Raw genomic sequence first — 12,196 nt, forward strand, 5'->3', positions numbered from 1 at the left:
CTTTGTAGACTGACGGCAGTAAACTGTTAGTGGAAAATACCACTTGTATTGCTACTGCATTGTAGCAGGTTGGAACGACAAACTTTTGAGAAACGTTCCCATTTGAGGATAATTTAAGGTAGACCAGGCACTCTTCAGGTCCAAAGGCAGCAGCCAATAATCTGATCAGGATACCTTTGATGCACTCTATTTTTGAGTCAAGCTTGTGATGCCAAGTACGTAGGACATACATCCCAATGATTGGCTTATTGTTTTCCCTGATGAGTGCAGGACAAAAAGCTTTGGCATCATGACTCTCTTTTCAGCAATATTCAAGTTCTGAATTACCAATAGACTGGATAAAAATTAGGTAAATGATTTCTCATTGCTTTTTTGACAACTGTCCTAAGCTTTCATAAATTTCCATAAAAACTTTTTCATCTTTAACTGAAATAACTGTGATTTTCAGAGAAAAACATCACAAATATCACAGGAGATAATGATCTATTTTAGATAAACGAAACTGCTAATCTGGTGGTCCCCGTTTACATTACAAACATTAAAAACATAAGCAGCCCTGCTGAAATTCTGCCATTTACATTTCAGCAGTCGTGCAAGATCTTCCTTTACATATTATCACAGGAGAACTCCAGCATTGGGAAGTATCCTATCATTATTCTACCAGGCTTGATCCTAATTTATTTTTCTCTTTCCAAATTTCTTGTCTACAAGCAATGTTGATTGCCTGAGCATGGTTCTATGGGCACTAGTTGCCTTCAGACACCTTGGTCATATGACCATTCTTTGTACAACAGCCCAGGCAGATAGTTTTGGCAAAATATTAGATCTTGAAAGCATTGCAGTCAAATCTGATTCTGTCCTCACCAGATGCCCTACTGTGAACATTGGATAGCGATCAGGAGCTGGAACCATAGGAAATGTCCTCCCCCTCCCCATATGGGACACGGTCGTTGCCCCCCTGGTGATATCAACTAATTCGAGCACAGTTCTGGCATTGGCATGGGATCTTTTCGAATTATGGCCATGTCTTTATCTGAAATCAATGGAAGCTACGGATTCATTTTTGATAAGTTAAATTAATGGCACAGTTACCAATAAGAACCTTGTTTCTTAAAAATGTTAAAATCTAAGCAAGGGCAGCACGGTGGCACAGTGGTTAGCATTGCTGCCTACTGCGCTGGGGACCCGGGTTCGAACCCCGGCCCTAGGTCACTGTCCGTGTGGAGTTTGCACATTCTCCCCGTGTCTGCGTTGGTTTCAGCCCCACAACCCAAAGATGTGCAGGTTAGGTGGATTGGCCGCGCTAAATTGCCCCTTAATTGGAAAAAAATAATTGGGTACTCTAAATTTGTAAAACAAAAAAAAAATCTAAGCATAATCAAACCAGGCGATGGTTTGAGCACTTGAGTCAAATAGTTTTAAATAGTTGTTGCCTAAAGGTAAATAGTATTACGAGTACTTAAAATGAACTGCTGGAAGGTACCCTTGCAATCATTACGCAGCAAGGTAGCAGTAGTTTCAAAAAAAGGGAAAATTAAAATTACCAATGAAAACTAAATTCAGAAGAATGAACATTAATTTCCCCAATATTTTTAATTGAAGTAGTTCACTGACCACCATTTAGCTTAAATGTCACTTTGGTGTCCATTCTAGCAGTTATATCCAGACTGAGGCTCCCTGGATATTCTTGCAAGCCACTCCCAATCATCAATTCAGCTTGATTTCTCCCAATCAGAGCAGTTTCAATACAGTTAGCAATGACCTCACAGATGCCATAAACAACAAGCACACCAATGCATAGTGTGTCTCCGTGATCTGGATATCTGTGGTTGACTCCGAGGGCTCATTGTACAGAGTAGCAACTAAGCAAAGACAGCTGTGAAATTCACGATTAAAAGCAAAAGATGTGGGGATGAGGAGAACCAGGACAGATCTGTCACCAGAAATGTTTATGTCTCAGTATTAAAAACGTTGCTTCATTAGTCATGAAATCAAAAGGAAAGGAATTAAAAGAACTTGTTTTTCCTAACCCTTTTTAGCATGAAGTGGTTTTAGTGAGACAGTTAATCATATAAAACATCACAAAACTGTGTGGCGATTGGTCCCCTGTATTTCTGGAAAAACAAACATAACCAATCAAATCACATTCCGACTTCATTGCCACTTGTAGACCCACCCACCCACCATAAAGATAGAAACAGTAAAGATTAAACTTTAAAATATATTTCAAATCGGTTTTGTTTTAAAGAGGCAATGTCCCATTTCCCTGCCCTGTACAGTTCCTTTAATCAAGGAGGACTCAGTGATTTGTACAAAATCAGAAAGGGAGATGAATGTCCAGAGGGAGTGTGGTTCACCTCTGATTTTCTAGCCTCAAGAATCCTGATACTTAACTCTCCTCCCTGACTCAAAGACCTGCCAAACTGCTACTTCTAGGGTTTGCATTGATTCAATTCAGCTGGGTCAAAGCACAGACTGTTGAGCAGTGAATGGGGCATCTCTGCAATGTCTGTAACCCGTCCTGTGCACAAGTCACAGAGATGCTGAAGAGAGAAGGAGCTCCCCAAATGGACAGGTGTCAATTAGCGAGGGGAAAAACTTTTCCTATTCTTTAAAACTCACAAACTGGTTTTTGCAAACTCATAATTCATTTTAATTCACCAGTTGTACAGCACCACTTGCTCAGGTAGAAGATGAGTATGAAAGCAATATCAAGCCACTTGAGCCCAACACCAGAAGATCTACAAGAATGATTCCAGCTGGGTGGATGGCAGATCAGGAATCCAGCATTTATTAATTATCAACACCTACCCATATCCCAGAACTCCCTGAGTAGCGAACTTGTCTTTAAATGTTTTTGAACTTGCTGTACAGGACAACAAAAAGGAAAACCTTCTCTTTAAAAACTTATTCTAAAAAGCAGCAATAATTACAGCCAATATACACACATATTTTTCATAAATCAGAAATTGTCATACCACAGTAAGTAAAACTACAAGCAGTCACCTCTCCTCCTCACAAAAAAATAACTTTGCAAGGCTCTTTGAAAGCTTTGATAGATCACAAAAATATTAAAAAGAAATGTCCAATTCCCAAATATACAAACGTAATATATTAAATATTCTTCTAATGAATATTGTTGGGCGCTATTTCTTTTTCCTTTTCTGAATTTGCTACTCTTGCTGTCAAGCTGTTGTGTGTGTGCTGGTCACAGTAGAGTACCTTGTTCAGGTGTGTGTGTGTAGTAGGTACCAACAAGCTAATGAGCTATGAGGTACATACAGTCAAGTCCAAGCCTGTTTCACTCAATACCTACATACCTACTTTCTATTGGCGTTACTGGACAGTGTTCAGATGTGGCATCTTAAGACATTCCATGTGAATAGCTAGTTCAAGGCACTAGTGACCGAGACTTTGCAGTTGTAACGACAGCATCAGCATTTGCTGCAATTACGCTGTGGAGCCAACAGAAACTTCTGGTGTCCGCACATGCACAAGTTAAAAGCAGAAATTTAGAAGTTGGTATCAGTGATTCCCTACTGCCCCAGAGGATCGGCTGTTGAAGGCCTCACATACAGTAATCAACTAGAAATCACCAAACTGAGATGACCTACCCTTTTATGCTATTAAATCATTTTAAAAGCTGTTGAGTTATACCTGCGTGTAACTGGGGTTTTATAAAGTAGTGAGCTGTTAAAAGAGATATCTGGCCCTAGAAAATGAATTTTATATTTGTAGAATATCAAATCTTTCCATTCTGATAAATATTTTTATAAATATAATAATTTTTAAAATTTGATATTTCAGCTCCTAATATGCATGTCCCAATCTTTACTTTGCTCTGTAAAATTTATTTTAAAAGTGAAGGATAACAGGTGCGTTTTACTTTCTGGTTTTGTGTGGGAGAACTACTCAATGCGAGTTGCTGCTGACACTGTTTGATGACATCATCATCGCTGGACGCCTGGCAATCCCCTTGACTTGGTGCCAAATTCAAATTAATGTTGGGATGGTTGAAATTCAGCCCACAGAAATTGCCACAATCTTTGTAGCCAGCTTTCTTCGAGGTTACTCTCTCTGTCTCGGCCGTCACATTCTCATAATAACATCTGCAATCCTTGCCTTCTGCGATCCTTTATATTGATGCTTTTAACTGATCCCGATGGAGACGTTTGATTCCCTAATTGAAAAGATAAGCTGGCTCTGCTGATTAGTTTTTAAAAGTGGAGACATAATTTTTTTTAAATTTGCACTTGGCATCTTTTTTAGGCATTGATGGGCTAGCACTTGTTGCCCATTCCTAATTGCTCTTGAACTGAGTGGCTTGCGAGGCTATTTCAGTGGGCCAGTTAAGAGTCAACCTCATCGTTGTGTGGGTCTGGAGTCACATGTAGGCCAGACCAGGTAAGGACAGCAGATTTCCTTCCCTAAAGAACATTAGTGAACCACCTTGGTTTTTACAACAATCAGTAATGGTTTCATGGTCATCATTAGACTTTTAATTCCAGATTTCTTTATTCAATTCAAATTTCACCATCTACCCTGGTGGGATTCGAACCCAGGACCCCAGAGCAATACCCTGGGTCTCTGGATTACTAGTCCAGTAACAATACCACTCCTCCCCAAGTGAATGATCTACAATGATGTTGGTTATTTATTATTTTTTTAAATCCGATCCTTAAAGTTACAAAGCCAATGCACAGAGTGGACGGGGAAAACCCTTAATCCATCTCATTGCTGCTCCAAAAACCAATCCATATTCAAATTGAAGCCAATTCATGGTCTCCACAAGGGACACATACAAGATCCAAGCTGCCAAGAAAAGGCATTGCACCTCAACTAGGGCCTGATCTGACGCTTGATCTTAGCCAAAAGGCAATGGTGTTGGGTATTTATAATTACATTAGAGAATGCCCCTGATGGTATGGCAATTACTGCTATCAGAAACACTTCTTCAATCGAAACATTCAGAACTTATCTATTCATGGCAAACAAGTTTCAAGTTGGAGGTTCTTAAACTTTTTAAATGCTGAGCAAGAAATCATTAACATGTTTTTAAATCACTACATATAGGAATCATAATGTTTGCCACTGGTTTAAATTACATTTACCTTTTATCTTGTATAGGCAACAAACAATTGACTCCATGCCCTATTCCCCACGTTTATTGCTAGTTTCACCCACTCTGCTAGTCTGTTAGAGTCTGATGCAGAAATTGGAGATCTGGGCCGGGATTCTCCGGTATCTGGGCTGTACCGGCGCCGAGGAGTGGCATGAACCACTCCAGCGCCGGGCCGCCCCGGAAGATGCGGAATACTCTGCACCTTCAAGGGCTAGGCCGCGCCGGCAGGGTTGGCGCATGCGCGCGAGCGCCAGCGTGTTCTGGTGTGATCCCAGTGCATGCGGGGGGGGGGGGGGGATCTTCTCCGCGCCAGCCATGGCGGACCGTTACAGCGGCCGGCGCGGAGGGAAAGCGTTCCCCCGCGGCACAGGCCCGCCCGCAGATTGGTGAGCCCCGATCGCGGTCTTGGATTCTGAATCAGCTTTCAAAGGGCTTTCAGTAAAAGCAGCAAATGTCAACATAGACCAATCAAATTGACATTTCAGGTCATCATAACATAGATTGAAGTCTGTTTCTCCAAAGATACTGACTGATTTTATGAGAATTTCCATCTTATTATGTTTTTAAGATTTCTTGTTTGAACTGCTTTGAGTAACCTATTTATCATTGGATTCAGTGGGGCTGGGAACACAAACGACAGGTCTAGGAATTGGGCAAGTTCAGAGTACAGGCAGAAACTCAGAAGCAACTGCAGATTGCACACCCAGTTGTCATCTTTGTAACCTTGTGTTTCTGCTCACGGATCTTTACTGGTCCATATAATCCTGACAGTGCAGAAGCAGGCCATTCAGCCCATTGAGTCTGCCTCGAAAGAGCATCCTACCTAGGCCCACTCCCCCACCCTATCCCCGTAACCCCACCCAACCTGCATATCTTTGGACTATGGGAGGAAACTGGAGCACCCAGAGGAAACCCAGATGGACACGGGGAGGACATGCCAACTCTACACAGTCACCAAATGGCTGGAATTGATCCCGGGTCCCTGGCGCTGTGAGGCAGCAGTGCTAACCACTGTGCACCCTGGGGGTGTTGAGGAAAATTCCACACCAGCCAGTGATAGCCAGCTTATTCCTAGACCTGCCTATGGCGTTCCCAGATCCATGTTGAGTTGGTTATCACATTGCTGGCTGGTGTAGAATTTCCCTCAACACCAGTAAAGATCCGTGAGCAGAGACACAAGGTTCCAAAGGTGACAACTGAGTTTGGCAAAAAATAAGCAAGCACGAACACAGTGCAGCATCTTATTTAATTAATAAGGGTTAATTAATACTCAAAATACACAAGGTGAATAGTAAAAATTCCTGTAAAGCACACTAAGCTGCACCCGAGTGACTGCCTAAAGAATTTAATGGTTCTGTGTAACGAAATAAAGAGGCCATGTTTAATAAAGAAAGTTTAGAGGGTGCATTGATTAGGTGGCAATGGCCATGTTCCTTCCTGATCATCAGATCTTTTTCTCCCTCTGAACAATAGTCTTAACCAGCAGCTCAGGTGATTAAAAAGCTTACCAACAACCTCAAACAATAAACAGAAAGAAAATGCCTTGGACATTTCTTTTTAACATTTGTTGCACATGAAAGTGAGAGTTAAACTAACACTAGAAACTTGACATTGGGGTGGTGTATAATTTAAGAACAGGCACAGACAGGGAGGAGGAGAGATGAACAAAATGATCCACAATGATATTGTTGAGGAAAGGATTATCACTAGAATAGCCGAATTGAAAAGTCAATAAACAGCCTTCAAAAAATATTTGTCTTTTATATTTAATATGTGACTAACAAACAATTCCAGACCAGCAACATTTTCCAACTTTAGTGACCATCAGCCAGGAATGTATTCAACTGAAAAAGCAGACAGGTTTAGGAATAGAAGACTGATTCCCAGCATCAAGTGCTAGCATACAAGCAGAATGAGCCTGGGCTACAGATAGAGCTAATTAGTATGGAAAATCAACCCGGTGGAAGGCTTGACAAATGGCTACCATTCTGGGCTTTGACTTAGTTGAAGGTTCAGTGAAGTGAGCTGATAAAAGACACAAGTAAATGAAGAGTCAATAAAAAGTACACGGATACATCATAAAAACAGATACCAGGAAGTGCTACAAAATAGGGGTTAGTGAAGAGGTCAGGGAGATGCTGAAAATTACTGTCCAGCCAGACTACAGCGTTGCTGAAATGAAGCGTTTAAAAAAAAAAGGCTGATTGTGGAAAATGTTGTCAACTGGAAATAGTTTAAATAGCCAGTGAGCAAACCGCTTCTTCAGTCTTTCAAAAAAACATTTACTACAATGGTGGCAGGCAGGTAGAATGTTTAAAATGTGCTTACCTTTGAGCCACGCTCATTAAATATAATTTCTACATCTATGATTTTACCAAATTGCTGCAGAAAAAGAAAAACGGTGCGTTAGAATAAATGTCAGGCCAAAATTATGTTGTATACACAACTCACGTTTTTCATATTGTCACTGGTTCTCTTAAAGATGCTGACCTTCATGAATACACATAGCCGTTCAGTAACCTGCTCAAATGTTCATTCCTCCTGAGTGAGTTTCAGCAGTAAGCATCAGTAAAAGACTATCTAAAGTGGCATCGGTGCAGAGGCAGGTCTATATCTCATCCAATGGTACGTACTTTCGAAAGGCCATCAGTTAACAATTAGGATCAGGAACGTCTACTAATTTTAGGATATTGAGACGAAGGACATGGTAGTGGAACCACTTCTCCCAGCTGATGTTTTCACTGTACAGACTGGAGACCAAACCCAGGACCGTTAACCTTTCTGCCTCAGAGCCCCCACAAGACAGTGATTTACCCATTAAGCACCAAACAAGTACGTAACATGTTCTTTGATGCAACTGTTTTATGTCTGGCATACCAGCTCCAAACTTGAAATACTGATAAAACACGATCAGACTTTTGGGTCCCAATCGGTAATTACATTTTGCTTATCCACATCTGCCCCTCAGCCTCATCTCAGAGGCAATACAGGATTTTAACACAGATCAGGATTTGCTACAGCTGCATTGAAAAGCTCAGCCCTGGCTCTTGTTTGGCTTTACAGAAATCTAAATCACACAGGTAAAAGAAACACAATGCCTTACACAATGAAATATAAAGAAACCATCACAAGCCTCCAGCTGGCAGACTCTGAAAACAAGGCTTAAAGGCAAACACTAAGTTCCCTATTGAAATAGATTAATTTAACCACCTTAAACTAACTCTAACCCTAAATAGCTACAAATCCAAATGATTCAATGTAAGTGACTTCTTTTATTCGTATGGCTAGTGAAATGGTTATCATTCATTGCTGAGGTCAACAATCATTCAAAGGCTTCAACTAATCCAGTGTGAATGGATGCAATGGCACCAGTTCTCTCGGGGCAGAGGTTCAGTGTATGGCCGATAGTCTGACTTTGATGGCCTGTGGAGCAGTGGCGCCACCTTCCCTGGTCTGTCTTCAGGCACAGCAACATCAGAAAATAGGAGCAGAAGGAGGCCATTCGGCTCTTTGAACCTGCTCCATCATTCATTATGATCATGGCTGATCATCCATCTGAATAGTCCAATTCCGCTTTCCCCCCATATCCCTTGATCCCCCTAGCCCTAAAGGCGATTTCAAACTGCTTTTTGAAAATATACAGTATTTTGGCCTCAACTAGTTTCTGTGGTAACGAATTCCAGAGGCCGACCACTCTCTGGATGAAGAAATTTCTCCCCATCGCTGTCCCAAATGTCTACCCCATATCCTCAGACTGTGACCTCAACTTCTGGACACACCCACCATCGGGACCATCCCTCCTGCATATAACCTGTCTAGACCGCAAGAAACTGCAGAGAGTGTGGTGAACTCAGCCCAATGCATCACACAAGCTTTCCATCCTCCAATTGATCTATCTACACCTCCCGCTGCCTCAGGAAAGCAGACAGCATTGTCAGACACCCCTCCCACCCAGGCATTGCCCTCTTCCAGACCCTTTCATTAGGCAGACGATGCAGAAGCCTGAAGACCCGCATATCCAGATATAGGACCAGCTTCTTCCCCACAGCTACTAGACTCCTCAACAACTCTCCGTTGGACTGCTCTGTTCCCTGTAAGAACACTATTCACAACGCCCTATGCTGCTCTTGCTCATTGCTTCTTTGGCCCTTGTTCCGCACTGTAACCAATCAGTGTTTGTCGATGTACCATTTGTCAATGTTCTCTGTTGACTATTCTTTTGTTCACTATGTATGTACTGTGTACGTTCCCTTGGCCTCAGAAAAATACATTTCACTGTACTTTGGTACATGTGACAATAAATATCAATCAATCAATCCTGTTAGAATTTTATAGTTTCCTATGAGATTCCCCCATATTCTTCTGAACTCCAGCGAATACAATCCTAACCAATTCAATCTCTTTTCATACGTCAGTCCTGCCATCCCGTGAATTAGTCTGGTAAACCTTCGCTGCTCTCCCTCTATAGCTAGAACATCCTTCCTCAGATAAGGAGATCAAAACTGCTCTCAATGTTCCAGGTGTGGCCTCACCAAGGCCCTGTGTAATTGCAGCAAGACATCCCTGCTCCTGTACTCGAAGCCTCTCACAACGGAGGCCAGTATACCATTTGCCTTCTTTACTGCCTGCTGTACCTGCGCGCTTACCTTCAGTGACTGGTGTACGAGGACACCCAGGTCCCGCTGCACATTCCCCTCTCCTAATTTATGGCCATTCAGATAATAGTCTGATTCTTGTTTTTGTTACCGAAGTGGATAACCTTGCATTTCTCCAAATTATACTGCTTCTGCCATTTATTTACCCACTCACTTAACTTGTCCAAATCCTGCTGAAGGATCTCTGCATCCTCCTCATAGCTCACCCTCCCACACAGCATTGTGTCATCTGCAAATTTTGAGATATTACATTTTGTTCCCTGGTCTAAATCATTAATATATATTGTGAATTTCATTTCCTCAAATTTAAAATACTCACCCCCATATTTAAATCCCTTCTTGGTCTTGTCCCCCGTCCCATCTCCTTACAGCTTCAGTCCACTAATGTGACCTTTTGTGCACTTCCACCTCCTCCTCTCTCTGGCAGCCCGCCATTAATGGCAATGCTTTTAGCTACTAAAGTCCTCTGGAACTTCCTTCCTATACACTTCTGTCTTTCTACCTCACTCTTCTCCTTTAAGATTATCTTTAAAACCCACCTTTTTGACCATACATCTGTTTAACATTCTCTAATCGTTCTTAGGCTCATTTTTTTTTATGATTACACCACTGTCAAGTGCTTTGAGACATTTTTCTAAATTTGCGGTGCTGTATAAATGCGAATGTTATTTCACACTAGCTACCACGAATTACACTCCAAAACTAACTCCACTATCCTAGCAGTAAACTTTTCAAGGGTCTGTGAATCTGCCGTCAGGATAAATGGCTGGATTAATAACTTGATAGAGTTTTTCGAGGAGGTCACTAAGATGATTGATGCAGGTAGGGCAGTAGATGTTGTCTATATGGACTTCAGTAAGGCCTTTGACAAGGTCCCTCATGGTAGACTAGTACAAAAGGTGAAGTCACACGGGATCAGGGGTGAGCTGGCAAGGTGGATACAGGACTGGCTAGGCCATAGAAGGCAGAGAGTAGCAATGGAGGGATGCTTTTCTAATTGGAGGGCTGTGACCAGTGGTGTTCCACAGGGATCAGTGCTGGGACCTTTGCTCTTTGTAGTATATATAAATGATTTGGAGGAAAATGTAACTGGTCTGATTAGTAAGTTTGCAGACGACACAAAGGTTGGTGGAATTGCAGATAGCGATGAGGACTGTCGGAGGATACAGCAGGATTTAGATTGTCTGGAGACTTGGGCGGAGAGATGGCAGATGGAGTTTAATCCGGACAAATGTGAGGTAATGCATTTTGGAAGGTCTAATGCAGGTAGGGAATATACAGTGAATGGTAGAACCCTCAAGAGTATTGAAAGTCAAAGAGATCTAGGAGTACAGGTCCACAGGTCATTGAAAGGGGCAACACAGGTGGAGAAGGTAGTCAAGAAGGCATACGGCATGCTTGCCTTCATTGGCCGGGGCATTGAGTATAAGAATTGGCAAGTCATGTTGCAGCTGTATAGAACCTTAGTTAGGCCACACTTGGAGTATAGTGTTCAATTCTGGTCGCCACACTACCAGAAGGATGTGGAGGCTTTAGAGGGGGTGCAGAAGAGATTTACCAGAATGTTGCCTGGTATGGAGGGCATTAGCTATGAGGAGCGATTGAATAAACTCGGTTTGTTCTCACTGGAACGAAGGAGGTTGAGGGGAGACCTGATAGAGGTATACAAAATTATGAGGGGCATAGACAGAGTGGATAGTCAGAGGCTTTTCCCCAGGGTAGAGGGGTCAATTACTAGGGGGCATAGGTTTAAGGTGAGAGGGGCAAGGTTTAGAGTAGATGTACGAGGCAAGTTTTTTTACGCAGAGGGTAGTGGGTGCCTGGAACTCGCTACCGGAGGAGGTAGTGGAAGCAGGGACGATAGGGACATTTAAGGGGCATCTTGACAAATATATGAATAGGATGGGAATAGAAGGATACGGACCCAGGAAGTGTAGAAGATTGTAGTTTAGTCGGGCAGCATGGTCGGCACGGGCTTGGAGGGCCGAAGGGCCTGTTCCTGTGCTGTACATTTCTTTGTTCTTTGTTTGTAATAGGGAGCAGCTGACTGCCATTGGCACCCCAGAATTCAAATTCAAACAAAGCTTTAATCCACTTAACCGAACTAAATGCAACTGTTGGAAGGATAGGTTAATATTTTATGTCTAACTGTACTTTGTGTCCTTTGATATTAAACTTCATTAGATTTGTTTGCAAAATAAAGCAAACAAAATGTCAATGTTTGATGAGTTTGCTCGACAATTCTTCAGCTCATTCCAAACTCAAAGAGGAACTCTGTAAATCCATCGTTGGCAATTATGTATGTTTAACATCTGAGATGACACCAAATTCAGAGACACAAATATGGGCAGAATGTTTCTATCAAAGACTCGAATAAACTATCCAGTCAGTGGGTAAAGGATTAACAAACCTTGTATGG

The 12,196-nt window shown here is 42.1% G+C and overlaps 1 protein-coding gene across 1 annotated transcript in view; it reads right to left on the reverse strand.

Moving 5' to 3' along the window:
* The window catches only part of LOC140404097 (RNA binding protein fox-1 homolog 1-like), a 385,076-nt gene that overhangs the window by 58,962 nt on the left and 313,918 nt on the right, over positions 1-12,196 (reverse strand). Inside the window, exon 6 of the mRNA XM_072492499.1 lies at positions 7,451-7,504. Within this exon, the coding sequence (XP_072348600.1) occupies positions 7,451-7,504 (54 nt within the window). The remainder of the gene's footprint in view (positions 1-7,450; positions 7,505-12,196) is intronic.

The sequence above is a fragment of the Scyliorhinus torazame genome, chromosome 29 (genome assembly GCF_047496885.1).
Source record: "Scyliorhinus torazame isolate Kashiwa2021f chromosome 29, sScyTor2.1, whole genome shotgun sequence".
Classification (NCBI taxonomy): Eukaryota; Metazoa; Chordata; class Chondrichthyes; order Carcharhiniformes; family Scyliorhinidae; genus Scyliorhinus; species Scyliorhinus torazame.